Below are 25,821 nucleotides of genomic sequence, written 5' to 3'. Positions count from 1 at the left end.
AATGGGTGAGAATGAGTAGCACTGGACTGACTGAGTGTAATTACATGAAAGAAAAAACAAACAGCAATTGAGTGAATTTGGATTCTCAACTTTGATTACAAAACGTTTCATTGAAAAGATGGTTAAATGAGATAAAGGATTAGATGAGTAAGTCATGTTAATTACTTAATACTGTTGTTTTTATTGTATGGTGTAGAATGTTCTTTGTTTATGGAATTGTAAACTATTAAATTTGAGATGAAAGTAGCTTAGTTCACAAAGTTATTTCACACAACTCAGAAAAAAGTCATTTAAAATGAGTTACTACATTAATTTTTGTTGATTACATATGTTGAAATGCAAAGGACCTAGGACAACTTCCAGGAGTTTGTTCCTGCTTCCCTTCTGGCAAAGCAGTCTATTGTTTCTGGTGTGACACTGAATAAGCTGGTCTAGTTTTACTTTCACAGGGGTTCTGGGATTCACACTTAAATCATCAAACTTATGCATCTGGTACATTTACTTGCTGAGCTATCTCCTCAGGACAGAAAAAATAATAATATTTTTATCATTCTTGAAGAATTTTTTTATGATCAAGCTTATTATAACATACTATTCTCTAATGTTTGTAGAGATGAGATTTAATACACGTGTGTTCTCATCCAGGGGAAGTAACTCAGTGGACATTTTCTTTTCTATCCCCAGGTGAGGGTCATTTCAGCCGTCCTATTTTTATTCAGGAGCCACAAGATGTCATTTTTCCTTTGGATTTATCCAGATCTGAAATCATTCTGACTTGTACTGCAAATGGTTACCCTTCACCCCGTTACAGGTAAAACTCCTCTTCTTGGTACCACTGTTGTCTTCTTTGTGGTTGCTGTAAAATAGACACATAGTAAAAATTCTCAGAAACAGTCTATATTTTCCAGAGTATACCTCAAGAAATTTGCCCACTGCTATTCAGCATTGTCTAGACAAGTCATATAAGCATATATACATACTCAAAACCCCAACACATTCCCTCACGCTGCATTTTAGGCATCATTTCCAGATAAACACTACTATGTAACTGTTGTTTATTTGACATTTATTCTCAACATGAATCGAAAGTAAAGCCATATATAGTTAGAATTGAGAAAGAGTGAAGACCACATAGAAATATAAGAAAAAAAAAAAGCACAGGAAGATAGAAATGGATAAAGAAGATTTACTTTCACAACTTGAAAAAGTTCTAACTTATTTTGCATTCAGTATAGATCTACTTCAGTTTAAGGACACTGTCTCATTTTCTCCAAATACAAGAGCTATGAAAATGGTTCTCTATAAACAAACAATCACAGTAAAACCTTCAACTTATCTCTGAAACTTCCCTGCAACTCTCATTGTGCCAAAATTATTTATCGTAGAAAAACTATGTTGGAAGCACTGATGTACATTCTAAGGCCTAGAGGGGATTTCTAGTACAGGTAAAAAAAAATGTTTCTCTCATAGAGAATACTATTTTCAAAGTCTTCATTTGTATGTTATTTATAATTGCTCTGGTTTATTTTTGTCTATCTAAAGAACATATAAAGTGTTCTCTGGGATCTTTGCAATACACAATATATTTGCTTAAAGTAAAATTTTAACAAAAAACTCTTAAAAATGATAATCTCCTCAGACATCCTTCAGTCTTCCAGTCACTACAAAGAAACAAAGCAAAGGGCAGGATGAAAGGAAGGCTGAACATTTTTCTTATTTACTCAGTTGTAGTGTGAGTAGAATTAAAAGATCTATAAATATATGTAATTAAGTAGTATTTTTAAATGAAATGTTCTTTTGTTGGTTAGAACTGTGAGCACTGTGAATATAGGAAGAAAAGTTATAAACATCAGAATGGCGTTTGGTATTTGGATTTTAAAAGCATCCTGAAAGCTTTAATTTTTAGACATGAATTGAACTGACATACACAAAAAGCAACAATTAAGTAAATTTTAGAAAATTGGGTTTACTTTTCTGCCTTTTCATATTGTCATGAAATACAGTCCACATCTATATATCATTACTAGAGGAATGGGTCACACATTTAAATGGGCAAAGCCCATTTAGCTTCCATTTTCTGGAGTATATTCCTCATTTTACATTCATAACTAAACAGTGTAAAAGCTAAACCTTTTCTTATTAAATTTTAAACCCAATGCAAGTCAATTGAGAAAGACCAATCACATTACTAATGGTTTTACTCAAATTGGGACTTTTAAAATTTATTTTGCTGCTAAAAGAAAAAACAATATATAAACAAAAACGTCTTGGGGCTGGTGAGATCACTCAGTATTGAAGAGTCTGTTGTTCAGGTAAAGGACCAGGGTTTGATTCACAGCATCCACACAGTATTGACAACGGTCTGTAACTCCAGTTTCAAGAGATCAAACACCATCTCTGGCCTCTGTTGGCACTGAAAGTACAAAGTTCACAGGCATACATTAGGCAACCACTCTTACACAGAAAGAAAAAATTTTGAGAAAGGGGACATAACTTAATTTAAACTTAATCTAATTAAAAATGGCCTGTATAAAATATGATTAATACATTCTTCTAGAAACACCATATTTGAAATTATAATTTTGGAGTTTAAAAGTTAATTCAGTTGATCAAAGACATAGGAAAGTTTTCTGGGAGGGGAGGGATATCTGAATGCCTATATGATTTTAAGTTTGTTAAATATAACTTAAATAAGTAAAGTATATTTAAAATGTTTGTTTTGGCCATAGGTATAGAAGTATAAACTACTGTTTATTTTTTTCCTTTCTTTTAAATTTATTTTTCCATTCAAAAAATTCACACTTCCTCCCCTCCTCCCATTCCCCTCTTGCTCCCCCACTCACTCTCCTCCCTCCCCCTCCCTCCTTAATAGAGGGCAGGGAACCCTGCCCTGTGGGAAGTCCACCCCCCCCACATCCAGTCCTAGAAAGCTTTGATTCCAAATAGACAAATAGACTAGGGTCCAAAAAAGTCAGTACAAGCAGTAGAAACAAGACCCAGTGCTTTTATCAATGGCTTCTCAGAAAGAGTTTATCAGTTAGTGTGTCAATGAAGACATAAATAAGGAATGTGGCTAGGAATTCTAACAGTGCTGAATGGCGTATTGCTCAGATATTTGTAAACTAGGAAGCTGACAGCAAGCAATTTAGCTTCTTATTTCTAATTTTTATAAAGTGCTCAACATCCCTCTGTTTGCAGGATAAGGCACTCATGGTCAAGAGACTTTGAATAAGAAAAGAATTAAAATTTTAATGCCTAAATGTCAGACACAGTCCCAATTTCCTTTATAATATAGCAAAGGGCAGTGGTATTTCACCCATTGTATTCTAGCGTATTGTAAAATTTAGTTTCCGCACTGCTATTTCTGCTTACATTTTTTCTTTTTACAATTTACTAATAACAACATAAAACTTAGATTATTTTGTAGAATGTACACTGGAGAAAAGGTCTTTATTATTACAGAGTCCAAGGCCATACAGGGTTATTTAGGCAAAATGAGAACCAGTATAAGAGAGCTTTCCACTTAAAAATAAGAATTATGTTTTGCTGTGGCAATTTGATCCTACAGACAACCCTTGGAGGATCATCTCTCTTTTTAGTAAATACTCCCTTCTCCCTGGAGTGACAGTGGCCTTTCCTGGAAAGTATTTTTAAATGTGCTCCTTTAAGATTTGGTTTATTGTTCTAATTACAATCATAGTACCAAATTTATTCTATTTTCCCCTAAATGTATTGTTATATTGGTTATTCTGTGGAGAGAAAAAAAAGCCGCTTATATTCTTCTTGCTACTGTTCTGTAAATTCAGCAGAGTAAACTGAAACTCATGGGAGCAATTAGCAATCTTGAAAGTAGATCTTTGGAAATAGTTAAAGAGTAATTTGAGTAAAGTCATGCTCAGTGAAACAAATGCTTTTATAAACGGGAGCACGATAAAGTCAAAAGCAAGGAAGGATTGCTTGTATAGTTTTAAAGCTCAAGGAACACATAGGATGATAAAGCTGAGTAACGGAGCCATGCAATGGTCAACGAGAGTGGGTTACTCAAAGCCAGCAGTAGGAGGGAATTGCTAATAACTAGAATATGGACGAAAGTCAGATAGCTGAGAACTTAATCCCAAATACTCTATCTGAAAATATATACATTATTTCTCTACATCATATGCTTTCTCACAGACAAAAGAAGTAGAAATACTTCTGATGACTTCTCACAATTCTCCTTCTAACCACATATAGCCAGGAGAGAACCAACCCACTCATTAAGTGTTAACATCTCCTGAAAAAGAAGAGAATCAGTAAAGTCTCAGGAGCTGTCATTCTTTCCTCAAACACTGCTCCACTTCCTGTTAAAGACTTCCTGCAGTCAAATCTGGTGTATGCTGTAACAGTTTTATAGTGGATGGACACAAGAATGTACAGGGAAGCTGTGACAAAGCAGACAAGTGGACTCTTTACATGGAGACAACAGGTTTAGTCTCTAATATCAGCAGCAGACCAAGTTAGAATGTGGATTTCAGTGGTTTTCTCCAGTGATCTGGGGCTGGGCTCAAAGTTAGGTGCCTGCAAGAAGCACTGAAAACCGAGAGCAGATTTGTGAGACGTCACACACAAAGGCATGCATGGATGTACACATTTCCAAAGGAAAGCAAATAGAGTTCTTAGTCATATTATCCAGTCAGGTCTCAACTACTTAGTTGTAAAAGATATTCCTTAATAAAAAGATCATATTCCAGTTCAAATTCATCACATCCCCTGGAAATAATATGTTAATTGGTGTGAGTAAAATATTCACTCGACACACATTTTCTAGTTTGTGTCATAGGAAAATTTGCTCGGATATATAATGTTATCAGGAAAGTATGTCTGACAGTCACTTTAATGAAGTAAAACAATTTCTCCATTTATTTAAGCATATTAATTAGGACAAAGCCCACACCCAGAGCTGAACTCCTCCTGATCTATATGCACAGTTTAATAATCATTGTACCATAGTGATTAGACTGATTACGGGGCCACTGTGAAAAATTCATTTGCTGCAGCTAAGCCAACAACTTTGAATTTGTGTTGAAAAACAATTACTGCGCTTAATTAGGAGCATGTAATGATGACAGCAGTTATTTCGGTGATTGATTCCAAAATTAAAGAGAGCTGGCAAACTAAGTATGGTATACCCTTCTCTTTGAAAATGATAGAGAACACTGAGGTCGGAGACCATGCCCTGTGAGTGAATTAAAAAAGACAGGTTTGCAGTGAGATCAAGAGGGATATTGGTATACTGAGACAGCCCAGCTGGAAGAAAAGATTTCTGCCTTTTGTGTCCTAAGAGCACAGACAAGAAGCAGTATGTACAAATTCTTACTGAAAAAGTGGTGGGAAAGCCAAGCTGTATAGATGGGCTCTTGATGGCTGTTGTTCATCTTCATTTTTTTAAAAAGAAGTTGACATGTGCAGAAGGGAGCCAAATCATTATAAAGTTGACAGGAGTGGTTCAAGTCCTCTGAATGATTAATATTTGAGTCATCACTTTATATCTTTAATAGTATGGAGGAGTACCCAGTTTTGTATTTCTTTTCTATTTTAGTGGGCATTAGTCATATTTTTCTCCAGTGAACCTGTCACAAAGCCATCCCCCCAAATTAATGGTATTCAAAATAACTTTGGAGAATGTCATTCCTTTCTCACATTAACCCATCCTAACAAAACATTTTAAATATAATTTCACTATTAATAGAAAAATCATAACTAGGTAGGCATATACCCTAAAAATATGATTTGAAAACTGTATATATTATATAGGAAGAGACCATTTAGTGGCAGGCTCAGGAAAAATACCTTAAAGCAGAGGTTCTCAACCTGTGAGTCATGACCCATTTTTGGAAGTCAAAGGACTCTTTCACGGGTGTGTAGGGGGTTCAACCATCAGAAAACACAGGTATTTACATCAAGATTTGTAATAGTAGAAAATTAGATAACTGCAGTAGCAACAAATACAATTTTTTGGTTTGGGGTCACCACAACATGAGGAACTGTATTAAATGGTTGTAGTATCTGGAAGGTTGAGAACCACTACCCTAAAATCTAGAGTCAATAGCAGAAGCTGAAGGGCTTTCACACCTTCCTTTGCCCTTCTAGTTTTCAACTAAGCATAGGGTTTTCATTTCAGAGGTCACTTCCCAGGGACCCTAAGAAAGTTACTTACTGTTTCCTAGAGACACATAATCATCAGTGAAAACACGGCCAGTCCTCCTGAGTTTTCACTAACTACAAACTTCAGCTCTTACTTGCAGTCATTTTTATCCTGGAAACTCCTAAATAAACCTAGCATTAAATATGCAGTTCTGTCTGTGATTGGGGTGTTGCTTTCCGAAAACCCCAGTTTCATAAAAGTGCTATATTGAATGACTGTGTATGTTATAATACAGAGTTATAGGCCCTCAAGCATGATCCTGACAGTGAATAAAGAGAAATTTTGCTTTTTTAAATCTCTGTATTTTTCTACCTCTACAAGTATGATTTACGATTCATTACTTTTAAATGCCTATTTCCATAAATGCTTTAAATGACTACATACAAATTATAACTTTGAGATATACTTCATTGATCTGCAATGTTTATAATTTAAAACATGATGTTGGGAGGTTTCCAATTCAAGAAATAAATCTAGTAAGAGGTGGTGAGTCCATATTTACTGTCTTGAAAAGACCAAATGAAGTCCTCTAAAGCTATTTCTGCTTCCTTCCAAATAGTGCTAATGCCCTTTTATAAGTAGATAATTCATGCACCAAAGGACTGTTGACTATTAGCTAACTTGGAGATTTTGGTTTCTTAAAATCAAAAAAAAAGTTCTCAAGCTGTATTTGCTTTGCTAGCATATAATTTTACGTTGGCTTTCCTAAGTTCCATTGAAATATTTTCAATGTGATTAATTTTCCAAATGGCAGACTCACAAAGACAATCACATTTTGAAGCTGTCGGGTTATTATTGTTTTGTTATCAGCCTTGAATGGGCATTGTCAGATCCTTGCTGGCGTTCTTTGTGCTGGGTGTAATGTAGCCTTCTTGGGTTTCTGTCTCTAAGTCATTTCTGACATTCAGTTTTGCAGTGTCAATTGTGAGGATTCGGGTATGGTATACATTATTCGAAAAATCTCTAAAGAAATAGGATGTCAGAATTATTAACCGATGTATAATTTTTTATTTCTCATGTTAAGAGCCCTAATACCTTTCTGATTTCTTGTGTGTGAGTTATTGTAACTAATAAAAGGTTAAAGACTTTCAAACCTATCAGTTTGAATCAATGGTCCCAGAACAGTTGTATTTGTCAGGCTTGGTAGCATAGCCCTATAATCTTAGCTTGTGCTACAGTAATACAAGAGGATTGTAACCTCCAAGCTAGTCAAGGCTTCAGTGTGTGTTTGGGGTCGCTGGGGAAACTTGGTGAGAACATGTCTGAAGACTTAAAAAAAAAGTTAAAATGAGTCTGTAGATGTAGCCCAGTGGTACAACACACAGGAAAAATATGTGAGGTCAGTCCTAGTTCAAACCTCAGCACTAAACAAAAAAACAGAACATGCTTGCCCTTAGTGAAATTACAGAGATCTCCCAACAGGTAATCATGTATTTTGTTTTGTTTTTGTTTGTTTATTTTATGTTTATAGGAATTGAAATTGTATGATTTTATGATAAATAGCACTTTGTTCTTTATATTATATATGTAATTTTATTTCTTTTTTATCCTTGTAGGTGGAAACAAAATGACACAGATATTGACTTCAGCATGACCTATCACTATAGATTAGATGGAGGCAGTTTGGCCATCAGCAGCCCCCGCACAGATCAAGATATTGGCACATACCAGTGTCTGGCCACCAATCCTGTGGGCACCATTCTGAGTAGAAAAGCAAAACTACAGTTTGCATGTAAGTTTGTGGGAAAATTCCATACTCAATATATATCCTAGAAAATAGTCTGGTGATGGATCTATATTGGGCCAAAAAGATAGATTATTTTTCAGTAACCTGCTCCTTGAAATCAAATGGAATTTTATGTGTACAAAAAGTTTTGGTTGTGTAATTTAGAAATCTAGGTTCCTAAGGATAATGAAAATCTATTATTGTTTTTAGGTAAAAAATATTTTTGTTAATTATATGTTGTGAAGTACTCTTAGAAGTACCACCTGCCAATATTAAGATCACACATATAATATTGCTGCCCTTTCTTTTAATAAGGTGTTGGTGTGAACAGTACAGAAAGCAACCCCACGGCAGTGGTGTCATGTGGGGTAGACAGGCATTTCTCTAGGAACGGCGATCATACACCCACAGTAATATGTAGGTGGAAATAAAGTGGTTGCCACAGGCAGGCTTTGTATTAACTGTAACAATGTCCAGCTGCATCACATAAATGTCATCCAAGTAATTACCTTTGTGACATTTGGGAACATTAGCAGATGAACAATAGACACTGCTTCTTATATCCTGTATATATAGTGTTTCCAGGGACTAAAATGCTTCATATTGGATTCAGTGAAAGCTTTTTTGAGAGTAATTATATCTCACAATGTGGACAAAGTAGAAGGCTTGCATTTCCTCCTGGTATGACTCCCTGCACTCTACATAAGTAGGGAACTGAATGTTAGTTGTTGCTGTTTGGTGGCTCAGGGAAATGTCTATGTTGTCTATAATTTTCAAAAAACAAATTAAAAGATTGTGTTTGCATCTTATCCTACCCTGCAGATATGTTATCAAGTGTGTTCTGCACCAGAGATCACATGATCTACACAAGGCGCTTGGAGGTGCAATATTTGGCAGAGTTGATTTCTGAATTCATCTTAGAGAATCACTTGAAAATATACTATATACTATACACATACCCTACAGAAATATGCAGCTGTTAGAGACTGGTTTGTTTGGAAGGTGGACATCCCAGAACATTGCAATCAGATTAAACACTAACAAATCCCAAAGAAAATTCCATACAGCCAAAATATTTATTTGGAATTTCCTGAGTTTCTGTTGCATTATTTATCAAGTATCAAGCACTGTCATAGTGGTGGAGGCTTGCAATGCCTTACCTGAGTGCTAAGACTGTCTCAAAAAGAGACAAACATATAAAGAATTAAATAAATCTTGAGTGTTTACACCTGAAAGTACCACACTGTGGTTCATGTAGCCACACATTTCTTCTTAATTGCTTGCACCCTAAAAAGTAGTTTAAAATCATCTCTATGATTTTAAGTTATATTTTGGCTTAAAAAAACACATCTATTTCAAACTTTTCCTAACTAAAATATATATTTATCTTTGCCAAAATGGAAAAAAAAATGTTGAACTAAAAAGAAGTTAGATTATTTACTTGCATAAGTGAGATAAGCCAGTTCTTTTGCTATATATCTCCATTATTCTTTTTCCATTGCTGGCCTAATGGTTAATGGCTACTGTACTTTTCGTTTAAACCTGAGGATCTGAGTCCAAACGTGAGCACCCATAGAAAAAAAGCTGAGTGTCCTGAAATAGCCCTGTAATTGCAGTCTAAGGAGGTAGAACAAGAGGATCTTTGAGGCTTGCTCGCCAGCTCATCTAGTCTATTTGGTCAGCTCCGTATTCTGTAAGAGATCACAAGTCAAAAAATTATTTGGGAAGAAAATGAGGAAGAAGCCTGAAGCCAACCTCCAAGCATCACAAAATGTACACACACGGGAACCATGTATGAAACAACACAAACTTTCACTACTATCCATGCAAAAAGTTGGTCTTTCCCTATTCAGTAACTGAACTTTGCTTTGCAAACTTAAAAGATTGTAGGCATTAAGACTGACATTTTGACGAGATAGAAAAAGCCCAAGTATTTTGCCATTCTGCATAATACTTATACTGATGCAGTGTCTGAAAGGATTCCTGTTGCATACAGTTGAAGGGCTTCAAGAATATAACACAGAAAAAGTAGTCTAGATGCATACTGACCCAATGGAAAGTTTCTGAACTTCATGACCAGTTTCTTCATTCTTGTATGCTTTATCATCTCCTTCTTAAATTAACAATGGTTGTTTGACTGGAAAGGTTATTGGCTGAATAGCAACATGGGTCAAATGTTGGAATCTCAGATAAAGTCATTCCCAAACTCAACTTGTATCCAAGAGAACACAATTATGTCTGTTTTCACAATAGCCTTCTGGTGAGAAATTTACAGATTGAAACACTCACCATCATTCAACATACATGAAAATGATATGGTTTAACCTGGGATATGAGTGTGAGGGTTTTTATTCACATAAACAATTAAGAAATGATATCTCTAGTTCCCAATTTCATTGATTCTCTAACACATTCAAACATTATATACATATATACATACATATACACAAATACATATACACATATATAATCTTATATTTTAAATTATTATTTCACATAGAAAACTCTTCTTATTTGTATCTAAAGTTTCTTCTTATATTTCAAATTCATTTAGTGTTTTTATTTGCATACATTGATTAAATAGAATAGTGGTTTTAAATTTGAGATTCATGCACACACACATTTATATATAAATGATCATATTTAGTTCTTTATTTCTCTATTTTATCCTCCCATATTCCTGTTATTTCCTTTTCAGTTCCAACTCATCCCCCATATGTTCTAATATCTTTGTTTATAACATAATGAGTTTCATTTAAGTTTGCATAAGCTTAAATGATGGTTTATTTATAATGTATGGGCAACTTACCAGTGGCTATGCAAGTGAAGCAAATATCCCCATTGTTTATCAACCACCAATTGCTTATAAATATTCAGGAAACTGTGGTTCTGTGAGGTACACAATATTGTCCACGTCTTGCAATATAAATCATAGCAGATAAGAGTTCAGAGTTCAACAGCCAGAAGACAGTATTACACAATTGTCCACCTTTCCTCTGGACTTACATTCTATTTGACCCCTTTTTCTCTCATGTTTCCTGAGCCTTGAAGGAATGTTATACAAGGTCTCTCATGTATGACTGAGAATTCAGCAATCACTTAATTCTCAACACTTTTACCAATTAATCTTTATATTTACCATTGCCCAACACGACAAGTTTATCTAAACTAATCTGACAGAAGCACATATCTAGGGCTATAAAGATAGTTAATTAAAAGAAACATTGTTAGATGTACCATATTCATTTAACAAAAAAAAAAAAGAGAACAAAAACCAAAAAAACAAAAAACAAACAAACAAAATGAACAAGAGTTTTCCCACCAGGGCCTATGACCTCCTCAGCCACACTGACTTTTTGCTGAGTTTACAGTACGAACTATAAATTCTTCCCTGTGACAAAAGTTTCCATTCCAATTAGATAGTAACTGATAATCCCTAGAACAGGCCCACCATTATTTAATCAGTGAGCACAGGTTGCCTGGGCAATCAGTAACATTGCACATAGGACCCACAGCTGGGTGTGACAGTTAGTGAAAATTTTCTCCCAGCAGACTGGAGAACAGCATCAGCCACTAGAAGGGTAGCCAGCAGGGAGTAACCTTCTAGTTCAATTCTAGCTTGATTTCTCTGAATCTTAAGCAGAGCATGTGGTGTCTTTGCGTGATAGGGTTTTACTTAAAGAGGGAGGGATCTATGTGATTAAGTCAGGTTTTTTAAACAGGTACAAAATATAAAGGACACACAAAACAAAGCTGCAATGCTGCTGCAGGTTCAGTTGCTGATCCTCCCATTTCAAAGGGAGATCAAGGAGATCCAGGGAAGGTCACCAACCTTCCATGTGACACTTACCCTGTGGTTTAATTGAGTCACATATCTCCATAGAAGACCACATCCACTAGTAAAAGCAACCACAATACAAGTGGCTTTCAGACTGAATTCCCACATCATTTCCCCCCTTTTTGTCTAAAATAAAAAGGAAGTTACTAATCCTAACAATAACAAAAACTATATAAATAGGAATATTTATCAATTAAGAAATAAATCTTGGATATCTAGACTATAATTAATAAGCATTTTTATAGATATTGTTCCAAATAGCTATCCTTTCCTGCAGAATCTAGGCTTATACCTGATATATCTTTAGCTAAAATCCATGAGGATCATATCTGTAACTATCAAGTCTTCAAGCTCATCAAAGTTCTGAGAAGGACCAAATTACCAAAACAGTCACTACCTAGTCCTTGCTTTTCACACTCTTTATTTTTATAGTATTTATTTATTTATTTATTTATTTATTTATTTATTTATTTATATTTTTTCTTTTTAAATACTTTATAAATAATAAAAATCAAAATTTCCACTTCCTTTCCTTCTTCTACTTCCCTCCAGCTCTCCCACAGACCCTCCTCCCACCCCCTTCCAGTCCTAAGAAAGGGCAAGGTACCCTGCCCTGTGGGATGTCCGAGCCTCCTCCTACATCCAGGCTTAGGAAGGTATACATCTAAATAGAATAAGATCCCCAAAAGCCAGTACATGCAGTAGAGACAAATCCCAGTGTCATTATCATTGGCCCCTCAGTCTGCCCAATTGTTAGCCACATTCAGAAAGTCCAGTTTAATCCCATACTTATTCAGTCCCAGTCCAACTGGAATTGGTGAGCTTCCATTAGCTCAGGCACACTGTCTCATTGGGTGGACCAACCCCTCATGGTCCTAACTTCCTTGCTCATAATCTTCTTCCTTCCACTCTTCAACTCAACCTTGGGAGCTCAGTCTAGTGCTCCGATGTGGGTCTCTGTCTCTATCTCCATCCCTCGCTGGACGAAGATTCTATGGTGATATTCAAGATAGTCATCAGTTTGACTACGGGACAAGGCCAGTTCAGGCACCTTCTCCTTCACTGCCCAGGGTCCTAGCTGGGGTCATTCCTGTAGACACTTGGGAACCCCTCCAGAGCCAAGCCTCTAGCCAACCCCAAAATGGGTCCCTCAATTAAGGTATATCCTTCCCTGCTCCCATATCTGCCCTTCCTCCATCTCAACCATCCCACTCCCACAAGCTCTTCCTACCTATGTAAAAGATCCACACTCTTTATATTTAAAGTCTCTGTTGAACTGGCATATAACAGCAAAGTCAGATATTTCTTTTGTCTCCATTTTATAGAATATATGCTTAAACCCTAAAAGATTATGGTTTTTCTCAAGGTACATTGCTAACAAATATATTTTAATTTAATTATTTTTATTTAGAAAAAGAAAAACTTTCTTTCTAAAATGAATGTTCCTCATTCTGACCCCTTTACAGAAAGAACTCGCTATAGAAGTCAAGGGCGACCTCTTTCTTCATTTCAGGTTCGAAAAACAGCAATGTATTTTCTAAATAATTTTTAAAATGAATATCTGTAAGGCAATAAGCTGCCTAATATGCTTTGGGGTTCATAGTGTAGTACCTCATGCACTGTTTGTGTATCATGAAAGATGCATCCTGTCCCAGCTATGCAGCTTCCTCTTCTGTGTATTTAACACTCCAGCTCTGTCCAGAGGATGAGGTGAGACACAGAGGAGAGCAGGCTTATCTGTCCTTGGTCAATGCTCCCCCATTTTTGTCTTCTTCTGTGAGTTTTCCACTAATTCATCTCTTTCGAAAAATTTAATGAACTTTCCCCTTTTCAGAATTATTTTTAAGAACTCTGTTATTCCTTCCAATGTTATTTTTGTCAGCACAACCAAGTCAAGCTAGCAAGTAGGTAACTCGTAACCATGTGGGATTTTAGTTGCTTTTATCTCAACATTATTTGTTTATTTATTTTGATAACTTCATACATGAGGTACAATTGATCTTATTCATTTAAATGTCTACCCCCCGGATCCTACCTTTAAGCAACCCGAAGGATGTCATTCACTATCAAATTGTTGGACAACTGGTTTTCTCACATGTCAAAAATTTGTCCAGAATCCCCACTTATACAAATTTACCTAAGTCAGAATCAAGTCATACATCAAAAGGAAGATGTTTGCATTTGTGTACTGTCTTTGGTAGTTTGCTGTAGCATCAACTAGGCCTGCAGATTCAATAGACTTATAAGCACCCTTCTGACCACATTGTGTTCATGTGAGGAACTGCAGGTATATATTAGGTAACTGATGATTTTTTATTACAACTTTTATCTTAGTGGTAGCAGTCTGAAGGTACAACCTAAGCTTAATTTAAATATGGCCTATAGCTTTCTGCCTTATGACTTATCTCAACATGAAAACTTCCTGATAATGTGGCCTATGTTTTTAAAAAGTGCCTATTATAAAATAGGACAACTATGTCTTCAGTCTTAACAAATCATTCACTGCTGCTTTTAGGCATGTTTTACATTATTGATCACAAAAGCCCGTGACAACCTTTCTTAGCATAGGACTCTGTTCTGTCAAGTACTCAGGCATATTCTAATTTAGTCCCACCCTACCCAACCCCCTCCAAATTTAACTCTGAGAGGAAATTCTGTCCCTTGTCACCTCTTATCTTTCACCCCAGCATTCCAGAGTGATAAATCCAGATTGACTCATGAAGCAACTTGTGGCTGCTTTAAATTTTCCTATTTCTCAAGGGTTTTGTTGGCAAAGGCTATAGGTGAATTTCCTTCTTTCATGTGTATGCTAATGAATTGCTTTGTACTCCTGTATTCCGGTGGCGTATTGGGATCTCTGTCTGCCATTTAAAATACCGTCCTGAAACTGAGAAACTGAGATAGGTGTTAGGAAAGAAACCTAAAATTTACTAAACTGTGTTTAGCGGGCTTTTAGTATCTGCTTTTAGAAGTCTGTCAATAAAATATATAGACACGGCATGAAATCATGCTAAAACATTTGGATTCTGTTGTATTTCATATTTAATCATAGATGATATGTTTCAAATACATTTCTTCTCTCAGTGCAGAAGGAAAGGCAACTTGAAAGCCTTCAAATTGATTCTACATTTATTAATATGGCCACCAACTGGATATACTTGTTCTTATATATCTTAAACATAATACTAGGTTCTAGAGACTAAATGGTAGAGATAATGCTGGCAGATACCTCCTATTTTTACAGAGCAAAAAATATAAGTAATTAAGTAAAATTCTAAACAAAATAATACAAAAAGATAAAAAATTACCCTTGCATAGTACATACTATTGAGATTTATGCAAAATGACTCTCTTCTTCCTTATGGTAAAGCCTCTGATAGGCTCAAAATCCTCATTTCAAAAGGGAAGAAAGAATTCATTTGCCCATGAGCACAGAAAAAAATAAATCAATATTCACAGAGAGTGGGATATAAGATCCCTCCCCTCCTGTACTCGGCACTGCCTCAAGAAATCTTATAAGTTGAAATAAGAGGTGGACTTCAAGTTACTGAGCAGTACCCTTAGTAGGCAGTAGCTAAGGTTGGAGAAAGAGCAAAGAATGTCATCCAAATGTGAAGTGATTTGATTTGAGCATGAGATGGATGTTTCTGATCTCAACACAGAAGCTAGGTAAAGTAGGACACTGAGATTCAACAGGAAAAGTGTGTGACCAGAACCTCATGGAAGAGGCAAGGAGAGACTGAGCATGATGAAGGAAGCAAAACACGGGATTGGGAAACGACTGTTCTTCTTGGTTGTGGCTGAAAAGGAACTTTGTTCTTCTTTATGCAATGGGACAGTTGAATGAGACTGTGAGACTCTGAGAAAACTTGGGAAAGTCAGATGACAATGCAGTGGACATAGGTACCAAAGCAAGCTACCTGTTTTTGAAGACTGTCTGCACTATGATGTTGTACCCAGAGTTAACTCATGTGTAAAATGAGAGTAGTGGCATTGCCCAATTCATATAAGATGAATAGAGGACTAGATATCAAATACACACAGACCAGAGGGCAAGGTTAATGGATAGATTGTTGTTAGATGAATACAGCAAGGCAACCCATAGCCTCGCTCCGCACTGTTAACAGGCCAGAATTTGCTTTTCATTATTCATTCTAGCACCAAGTATTTGATTCATGACCAGAATTTTGAAGCTGCTCATAAAAGGCAATTTGAAATGCACCATACATTTTCATTGACTATGTTAGCTTTATATATTAATATTATTAATACCAAAGTTATACATGTTTAGGGTTGTTCCAAGCCTTAGTTCATTTAACTTATGTGGTGAGATTACAGAATCCTGCATCATATCCCAGAACCAACTTTGAATGCTTCAGGGTTAACATGTAATAACAGTTCATTTTAAATCACCATAAACATGTAGACATTTACAGCCATCATCATTTTTCCAGAGGAATGCAAAAGGTTTTATACCCACCAAGCCATTCATCATTATTCTGAACCTGTAAACTATTCTAAACCATATTTTACAGATAGAGAAATTCAAGGTGATACAACTATGCTCCTTGCCCAAGGTCACTCAGCATTTACAGGCTCTGAATTTCTCATGTGTACATTGTGAGATATTTTTTTATAGTGTGTATTTATTTTGAAAGTAGAATCCTCATGAATCAAAGAAACACTGGCCTAGGAAAGTAGCTTAATACAGAAATCTTTCCCTCGTAAGCATGGGAATCAGAGTTCAAACTCAAAAAAAAAAAAAAAAAACAAAAAACAAAAAACAGGATGTGTTGACACATGTCAACATTAAAGAATCAGAGACACAGATAAATCCCTGGGGTTTGCTGTGTAGCCATCCAAGCCTACTAAGTGAGTGCATGGCAATGGCTTTGTCTCAAATAAAAGCTTAGAATGCTTGAGGAATCTCCACTGGAATCCTGACATGCACACAAACCCATATACACCTGACACATTCACATGCACACACACATACACACATTTTAAAAATAAGCAGTTATACCACAATAGGTAGAATCTTAATGTAAAGATCATTGACTCTAAAAGGATTTCAAGGCACTTGTAAACTTGCAAGTTATGTGTCTTATTATTTTTCAAACTGGAGGACTCTCATATTGATAAACAAAAATAAAAAGCATTTTGGGACCTGATCAATTCTAAATGTCATTGAAGTGCAGCCCAAACTACACACGATACTCATGGTGATAAAGTGTGTTTATAACTGGAAAATAAAATTAAATCCCAGGAAAAGAACTTTTTAAAAATAACACTCAAAGATGCATTTGGAAATCACAAAGACTCTGGTAATTGTAAAGTGTGCATTAAGTGGTTAATGCATACCCAATTATCAATGAAAATGCCAAATGCCTTTTAACATCGCTTGTGCAGAAGAGAATGACATGAACACGTACAAGAAGAAATATTTCTCTCTAGTTTCATAAGTGAAAGAAAGTTGACAAATTAGCAATGCTTTTCATTATAAAGTTGAAGCAGTGCTATCATATTACAGTGGATTTATGTTCTAAATTTATTTTAATGCTATAATAACATTGCTGCCAATTGGTATGTTAAGGAGAAAACTTTGCCTTTAAAAATAATCCACATCTTAAACAAATGGGCTGTGAGAGATTCACGGTTAAATTACAGCTCATTCCTATCGTATTTATCTTAAAAATCAACAGGAATGTAGATTATCCAATGTGTTAGCCTCATTTTCCCCCACATCATCACTGCTGGAAATCTATTTATGTGTCTTATCAAAACTGATACTTTTTTTTTTTTAATTTAACCTCTCCCAATGTCTTTCTCTACGTATGTTCAGCAGGGCCTAATCTTTATGCTCCATTTGAATAAAATTGCACGTTTAAGCTGGATGGGCTAAGAATCATGGTGGGAAAGGAAGATATTACAAAGTAAGAGATTCATCCCATCAAAACTGAGAGTTTCTTATTTGTTAAACTGCAGAAGAAATAGGAAAGAGAATAGACTTGCTGATGACTCACTGGACAAATGGCTTTGGGCTAGTTATGTTCATAGCTCATGAGAATGTATCTCTGGGGACTGATGAAATGCTACATAGTAATGAAGTCCTCATTTACTTTAAAGGATAGGATAAATTGGTAGCATTTGTTTTGAATATATATCCAGTATTATATAAATTAGGACCTGCTGTTTAAAAAACAACTACTCATAATACACTTAAAAGACTCCCATGGAAATGTTTATTGCTTTAAATGATTAATTTACATGATCCTTTCTTACAAAGCATGATGTTTACAGAAAATATTTTAAGAAATAGATTACACTCAATGGCACTGGACTAAAAGAAGTATAGATAGAAAATATTACCAACATCTTGGACAACCTTCTCAGTCTTTTTCTTTTTCAAATTCTTCCTCCTTTTTTTTTTTAAATGTAAGGTATTACTTTTATTAAATAAGTAGTATTTATTTTTGTACAGTGTTGTTCAGCTTGTCTAAAGGCAGCACTGGCTCCTCCCACTCGTCTACGTTAGTTAGCCTTGATTTAGTTCCAGGAAATTCGGGAGTTTTCTTCTTATTTCCCAGATCTGTATACTACAAATGGATTTCAGAGCACGAAAGTAAAATGAAGTACATATAAAAGAACAGTTCTAGGTACTGACAAGTTTTCTTTGGAATTAGGTAAATTTTGGTTGCAGTGTCGTCTTCCTCCTTTTTGAAAGATGAGCCTCATCTATATGTCAGTTGATCATTTGTATGTAAGAATTTTTAAAATTCTGTTTCTGCACCCCTCGCAGTCCTGTGTTCCTTGCTCGTGTTCTCTCCTTCTGCTCCTGATTTGGATCTTGGGATTTCAGTCTGTTGCTTCAATGTGGGTCACTCTCTCTGTCTCCTTTCATTGCCTGATGAAGGTTAATATCCAGGAGGATGACTGTATGTTTTTCTTTGGGTTCACCTTCTTATTTAGCTTCTCTAGGATCATGAATTATAGGCTCAATGTCCTTTATTTATGACTAGAAACCAATTATGAGTGAGTACATCCCATGTTCCTCTTTTTGGGTCTGGCTTACCTCACTCAGGATAGTGTTTTCTATTTCCGTCCATTTGCATGCAAAATTCAAGAAGTCATTGTTTTCTTACTGCTGAGTAGTACTCTAATATGTATATATTCCATACTTCTGCATACTGAGACAATGGGGATGATCTATCGGGAACTCACCAAGGCCAGCTGGCCTGGGTCTGAAAAAGCATGGGATAAAATCGGACTCGCTGAACATAACAGACAATGAGGACTGCTGAGAAGTCAAGAACAATGGCACTGGGTTTTGATTCTACTGCCCATACTGGCTTTGTGGGAGCCTAGGCAGCTTGGATGCTCACCTTACTAGATGTGGAAGGAGGTGGGAGGTCCTTGGACTTCCCACAGGGCAGGGAACCCTGACTGATCTTTGGACTGATGAGGGAGGGGGACTCGATTGGGGGAGGGGGAGGGAAAGGGGAGGCGGTGGCGGGGAGGAGGCAGAAATCTTAATAATTAAATAAATAAATAAAAAATTGTTTCTGTGCATATACAATGTGTGTATAAATGGTTACCATGTGTTCATAGTATATGTGTGTTCCTATATGTGAATGTCAGAGAACGTGTAAAAGACTGGTACCAATTCTCATCTCCCATCTGTGTTTACTTGATTGAGCCTTTTTTTGTTTGATGCCAGCAAGTTTCCAAGGAGTGTTCTGTCTCAATTTAAGAGGAGGACTGGGGTTAGAGATGCTGGCTATTATGATTGACTCTATGTGGGTTCTGATCATTCAAATGAAGTCTCATATTTATGTGGTAAAGGGGTTACCCATTAAGTCAAATTCCCTGCTTTTTCAACTTTTATATGTTAAAATTGTATAATTTATGTCAGAATTTGATTCTTTAGCCAGGTGGTGGTGGCACAATGCCATCAATTCCAACACTAAGGAAGCAGAGGCAGGCGGATCTCTGTGAGTTTGAAACAATCTGGTCAATAAGAGGTAGTTCCAGGACAGGCTCCAAAGTTACAGAGACACACTGTCTCAAAAAACGAAAAAATAAAAAAAAATGATCCTTTAGACAGTTATGTTTGTAGGTTGAGTGTTTTTTTAAGTGCAAATATATATAACTCAGTATCGACAATTTATCTACTTCCTGCATTAGTTTCTTTTATCACTGTATCACTGCTGTGACCAAATGTTCACCAAAAGCAAGTTGAAGAAATAAGGGGTTACTTTGGCTCATAGTTTGGGGATATAGTATATCATCTTGGCGACGGTGTGGTGGCAGCAGAAGTCTGAAGCTGCTGATCACATGACATCCACATCAGGAATCAGAGAGAGACCCATGTCGATGGTCAGCTTGGTTTCTCTTTTTTTTAATTTAGTTTAGGATACCAACCTCTGTAACAGTGCTACCTATGTTTAGAGTAGGTGTCTCCACCTTAGTTAAGCCAATATAGAAATTCCTCTCAGATATGTACAGAGGTGTGTCTCCTGAGTGTTTAGATCTCGTCCAGCCAACCATCAATATTAACTCTGACATCAATGAATCTTTTCATATGTTCCTGTATAGACTTCTCTATTTCTCATACATAAAGCAGAATCCAAGAGCACTCATGTGTACATAGACACTTCTGAAGATAATACTATCTGGACCAGGTATCAAAATGTATAGTCCTAGTGAGAACACAGAAGCTGAATTCCGTATTGTTGCCTGCCTGAGATACATAGAGAGAGAAAATCTCTGCAGAAAAACAAAAACAAACAAAAAATAAGCAAAAGGAAATACTACTTTATGATTTCATTAATTTATAGTCTTATTGACAATATTTTTTTCTGCATTCTTGATGATTCTTGCTAAGTTATTTTTCCTAATTTTCAATTCTATTGACTTTTTTCACAGTAATTGATTCTAGATAAGGCCACTTTGCTTGTTATACATGGGAAAAACATCTCCTACTGTGTGGCCTGTCTTTTATTTTCTTAATTATGTCTGTGATGAACAGAACCTTCTAAAATCAATATATTCCAATTTATTTTCCTTTTCCTACAAGGGTTGATAAATTTATACATAAAAATTCTCTGTCCCTTGGTTATGAAATCAGTTTCTATAATAAATTGTCTTGTATTTTGTATTTTAAACTGCAGTGCTCTTGAAATTAATTTATATAATGATGTAATACTGAAGATCATAAGACGCGCGTGTGTGTGTGTGTGTGTGTGTGTGTGTGTGTGTGTGTGCTTACTCCTCAGCTTCCAAGAGGGATTGATTTTAGGACACCCAACATAACCAGATCTGTTCATCCTAAAGTCTTTTACGTATAATGATGCATTTTTTTTTTATAACCAGCATGCATCTCTTGGTACCTTGTGTTTCGTAAGTAAATTTCTTTGAGTACCTAATATAATATAAATGATGCATACCTAGTTTTGTTCTGAATTTTGTTTAAAGAATAATTAAAATAATGTTTTGTCATGATCAATACAGATAAGTTTATTTTTAATGATTTTGATCTATAGGTGACTCAATCCACAAAGGCATAATCCATGAAGACAAAGAAATGGTACATTTTCTATATGTAGAGATTCAAATGAATTTTAATATATACAATCTAGACTTTTCTTTGCTGTCCCATAGAGTCACCATCTCTGAAAAAGAATCGAGTATTGATTCCTGCTAGAATCTGTTTTTAGTTTCCAATTTTCTTTTCCTTTGTTTTTATTTATCCGTGTTTTTGCAAATACCTCATTTGGGGGCTTTTTTTCAAGGTAGGTTTCAAGAACAGGAATTTGTGCTTATCACACAAGACCTGAACTACTTACTGTGTCTCCAGACTTTGTAACCCTTAGATTTTTATAGTCATTATTTCTTTGTTCTGCTTTTTGGTTTTTTGTTTGTTTTTTAATAACAGTATCTATGTAGATCAGGCTAGCCTTGAATTTGCTTTATGGCCTGGGCCTATAGTCTTTTGACTTTTTCTTTCTGAGTGTTAGAGTTATGGATATACATTTCTAAACTCAGATGCAAAAATCGCATTTGATATTTAATCTTAGATTAAGTCTTAATATCTGGGAACCATGCCATGGATGATACAAGTCAAAGAAAAGCATGACTTAAGTTATAAGCTGAACCCAATGGGAAACAAAAGCAGAAGAGAATAAATGGAGAATAGAATAAAAATATATACCTTTACAGTTCCTATCTAATAACAATGAGAATATTTATAGATTTTGAGACATCACCATACAGCCCTTGCTGGCCTGAAATTTACTAAATAGACCAAGTTGTCCTAAACTCATAGAGATCTGTTTGCCTTTGCTCCCTGAATGTTAGGATTAAAGGAGCATGCTAGCATATGCAGCTAAAGTTGATCTTCTAATGATAAAATAGGACAAATTTTGATATATGTTTTTCTTTAAATTTTATGGACATAATCAGTTTGACTGTAAAACATGAGAGAAGGATTTCCAGTGAACCTTTATTCAAAGTGTTTGTAATATATTAATGTTCATGGAGGCTGGAAAGCTGGCTTCCTGGTTTAAAGTACCTAGCACACAAGCTAAGAAGACTAGAATTCAGGGCCCCAGTGACTGTCAACTAGATGTGGCAGCCTACCTATAATTCCAGCCTAGAAATCAGACACAGGGAATCCCAGGAGATGCTGGTTAGGAAAACTAACTAAGACAAGGCTCAGCTCTATCTTGGATTGAGAGACCCTGTCTCAAAAGAAGAAAATAGAAGAGTGATGGGGTCTCACATTCATATAACTTCCCACATACATATGTCATAACATAAATGTGTAAATATCACACACATACAAACACATGAAAGGAAAATACCTCATTAACATTTATTAGGTACTAATTAAGTCTTTCATATAATATTTGCTGAGAAACTTGCCAGCTATGAACATGGGTGATTTCCCATGTAGTCATTGCTACTGCTGCTTGGGAATCTTACTAACCTCAGGCTGGAGCTCTCATAATGTAATAGTTTCATAGACTCTATGAAAACTACCAAGTGGAACTGAGTTGCTAAACTCATCAAACTAATGGAATGAAATGTTTGATTTGCCTATGTATTACATATGCATTATATAGGTTAAAAAAACTCCAAACAGTAAGAAACTCCAAACTTCTGCTTTCCCATCCTAAAAACTTAGCATGGAATATTCATCTTGGTCATTTCTCATATACTTTTTGTGGGCCTATGGAAAGCAGATTTTCTGTATCCCAAATGAATATGAACACACTTAAGCAGGCTTCTCTCAGTTCTGAGTTATAATAAATCAATCCTTTGAAATTCTGTGACACTAAATACAACTTTTAGGTTTTATATCTATGTTTAAAATGAATTCTAATCCAAATATCAAGTTTAATAATTGTTTAAATATTTTCAATTAAAGGGGTAATATGGAGACTGGAGTAATGGCTCAGCAGTAAAGAACATCCACTGCTCTTATAGACAGCCAAGACTGAGATCCCAGCTACACAGTGGCTCACAAAGGCTAGCTGTAACTACAGTTCCAGGGGATCTGATACCCTCTTCTGGCATCTGTAGATGCCAGTCACTTACAGAATGAAGGGAAAATACTCATATTTAAAAAATTAACAATAAAACAAATCTCAAATTAATTTCTAAAATGATATAATCTTGTTTAATCCTCAAGATTGCCATATATAATTAATGTTCTGGTTATAACACTAGCTTTATTAATGACAAAATATTATTTAGGGATGTAAAGTCATGTTTCCTAGAATGATAGGAAAGAAATAATCTGAGATTCAGTTCTGGGCATTCCCATGTTCTGTCTACATTTCTCAATCATCTTTAACTAGTGTTTTTAAAAATAGAAAGCACATGATGATTCCTGGCAATTCATATCAAAAATCACTTCTGAATCAACTGGTTTATCACAGTACCTAATGTTAGACATGTAACACTCCCTAGTAACACTGACGTGGCTGACATTAATATAAAACTGTGTGTGGTAGATAGCCAGTATCAAGAAAAGCTATAGGCCAATATGAAGGGAAGCCGATTATCAAAATCACCAAGGGTCAAAAAGAGGTGTTTCAGGAAGGCCTGCTATACCCAGTGGAAAAGCAAACTGTAAAGCTGTATTTTGGGATTCCAGAATGATCTTTCAACAAATTCATCTGACCATCTTTACCATGTATTTATTGAGCAATTTCTACATATGAAACGCAAACGTAAGCAGCAAGGACACTGCATATCCTTTGTATGTGTGCATATGCCCACATATAACTTTAGTCTGACTTAAAGAAATAAGCAAATGCATTAATGATATGGAAATAAAGATCAACAGAGGACTTGGCTTGAACGATGCCAAAGCAATAGGTTTTCAAATGTAATCCCTTCTCAGAAATACTGCCCTCCTGGGCAATGCTTCTACTCAAGACAGAAAATGCAAATAAGGAGAAGCCTAGATATATAGCCCTGATTTAACAAGACAATTGCTGGGTATTTTGTCCCTTTGTGAGAACTGTATAGTTCAGAGATCTATTTTCACATACATACTAATGAGGTGTTTTACATAAATCAATTCTGTTTGTTTATGGATAGAGATTACATAACTTTCCCTTAATTCTTTCAGAAATCCCAACCAAACAAACTACCAGTGTGATTACTAGGGTCTATTCCATGTGCTTAAAGGATTTATTTTAATTATTTTACCAGGTTTAAATAAAAGTAATTATTTTTGATTAAAAACAAACAACTGTGCTGGAGGTCAACACCCATGTCCTCCTCTCTCAGAGACATTTGAAAGGGTTCTCTGTTTTTGTGCAGCTCTCAGTATTCATTTACAAGGTTACCTGTTTCATTTGACAAGTAATATAAAGCTAGATCACACATAAAATTTATGACAGTTTTTTTTTTTGGTAAGCCTATTTGGCTGAGAACTGTGACTATTGTATTAATATAAGTATTGCTATTCATAAAAGTTAATAAGTATGCTGTCACCCAAATGCTAGACACAGTAATCACCCAGTTTACTAAAATACTCACAACACGGCAAGATGATTGATAACAGAAGTCAAGCTTTGAACCTAACTTTGGCTTTGGAAAGCATTTCCCAGCAGCAGATGTCCTAATAAGCCATCTCATTCCAGATCATAACTCTAGCTGATTCCTCTCTATCTACTTGTGGTTATACAGTTAACAGGAAGGAATGTCAGAGGATGTGATGTTCTGGATAAAACCTCAGCTCCACATTTTTATAGCAGGAATGAAGAATCATACTTTCCATGAATACACACCCAAAACTAACACTTGGAACTCATTCTTATATTGACACTGGCATCAGTGTTCTGTGACCCCTTTCGTCCCGTGTATGTAAGGCATTATAATAAACCCAAGATTCCTAAGACATCTCATATTACCCAATCCTCATTTACCTAGAAAACTGCATTCTACATCAGGACTCAGTTCCAAATTCTGTACCTCTGGGCTTCCAAATATCATAACCAATATTTAACAAACCCTTGTTATCTGCACTCCTTACAAACTACATTAGTTTTAGTTGAATATAACTAGTCACTATCTCAGAGACAATCCATGGGAAATGTTAAAACACAGAGATTATTAAAAACATAGCTTTTTTTTCCTTCACCAACTCAGCTATCCTTAACCATTTGATTTTCTCATTTGCCATGAATTCTTAAAGATTCTAGCCAATTCTTTGTATTCTGCAATTCAGACTGGTATTTTATATTTTACCCACCCTATTTTTTTACACTTTTTAAAAATAAAATGTGCATACTGTTACTTGGTAATTATATATAAGTAAACAATGTGTAAAGTTCAGGTCAAATGTTTATACTCTGATAGATATTTTGAAATATAGCACAGTTGTTCTAACCAAGAGTTCCTCCACCATGCTAGAGAAAATAAAACTAGTTCCTCCTTCCAGCAGTAGTGTGAGGTCACTTTGTTTTTTATCTTTTCTTAAGATTTATTTTTATTTCAATTATGTATACATGTATATACTTGTATGTTGCTGTGTGCATATGAATGCAGGTGCCTGCC

The 25,821-nt window shown here is 35.5% G+C and overlaps 1 protein-coding gene across 3 annotated transcripts in view; it reads left to right on the top strand.

Annotated features, from left to right (window-relative positions):
* The window catches only part of LOC130873039 (contactin-6), a 370,643-nt gene that overhangs the window by 149,752 nt on the left and 195,070 nt on the right, over positions 1-25,821 (top strand). For all 3 annotated transcript variants that reach the window (XM_057767572.1, XM_057767557.1, XM_057767564.1), the window contains 2 exons: positions 685-811; positions 7,741-7,916. In XM_057767572.1, coding sequence (XP_057623555.1) covers positions 685-811; positions 7,741-7,916 — 303 coding nt within the window. The remainder of the gene's footprint in view (positions 1-684; positions 812-7,740; positions 7,917-25,821) is intronic.

This window comes from Chionomys nivalis, chromosome 1, assembly GCF_950005125.1.
Source record: "Chionomys nivalis chromosome 1, mChiNiv1.1, whole genome shotgun sequence".
Lineage (NCBI taxonomy): Eukaryota > Metazoa > Chordata > Mammalia > Rodentia > Cricetidae > Chionomys > Chionomys nivalis.
The sequence above is the reverse complement of the archived record's forward strand: the minus strand, read 5'-3'. Positions and strand labels throughout refer to the sequence as shown.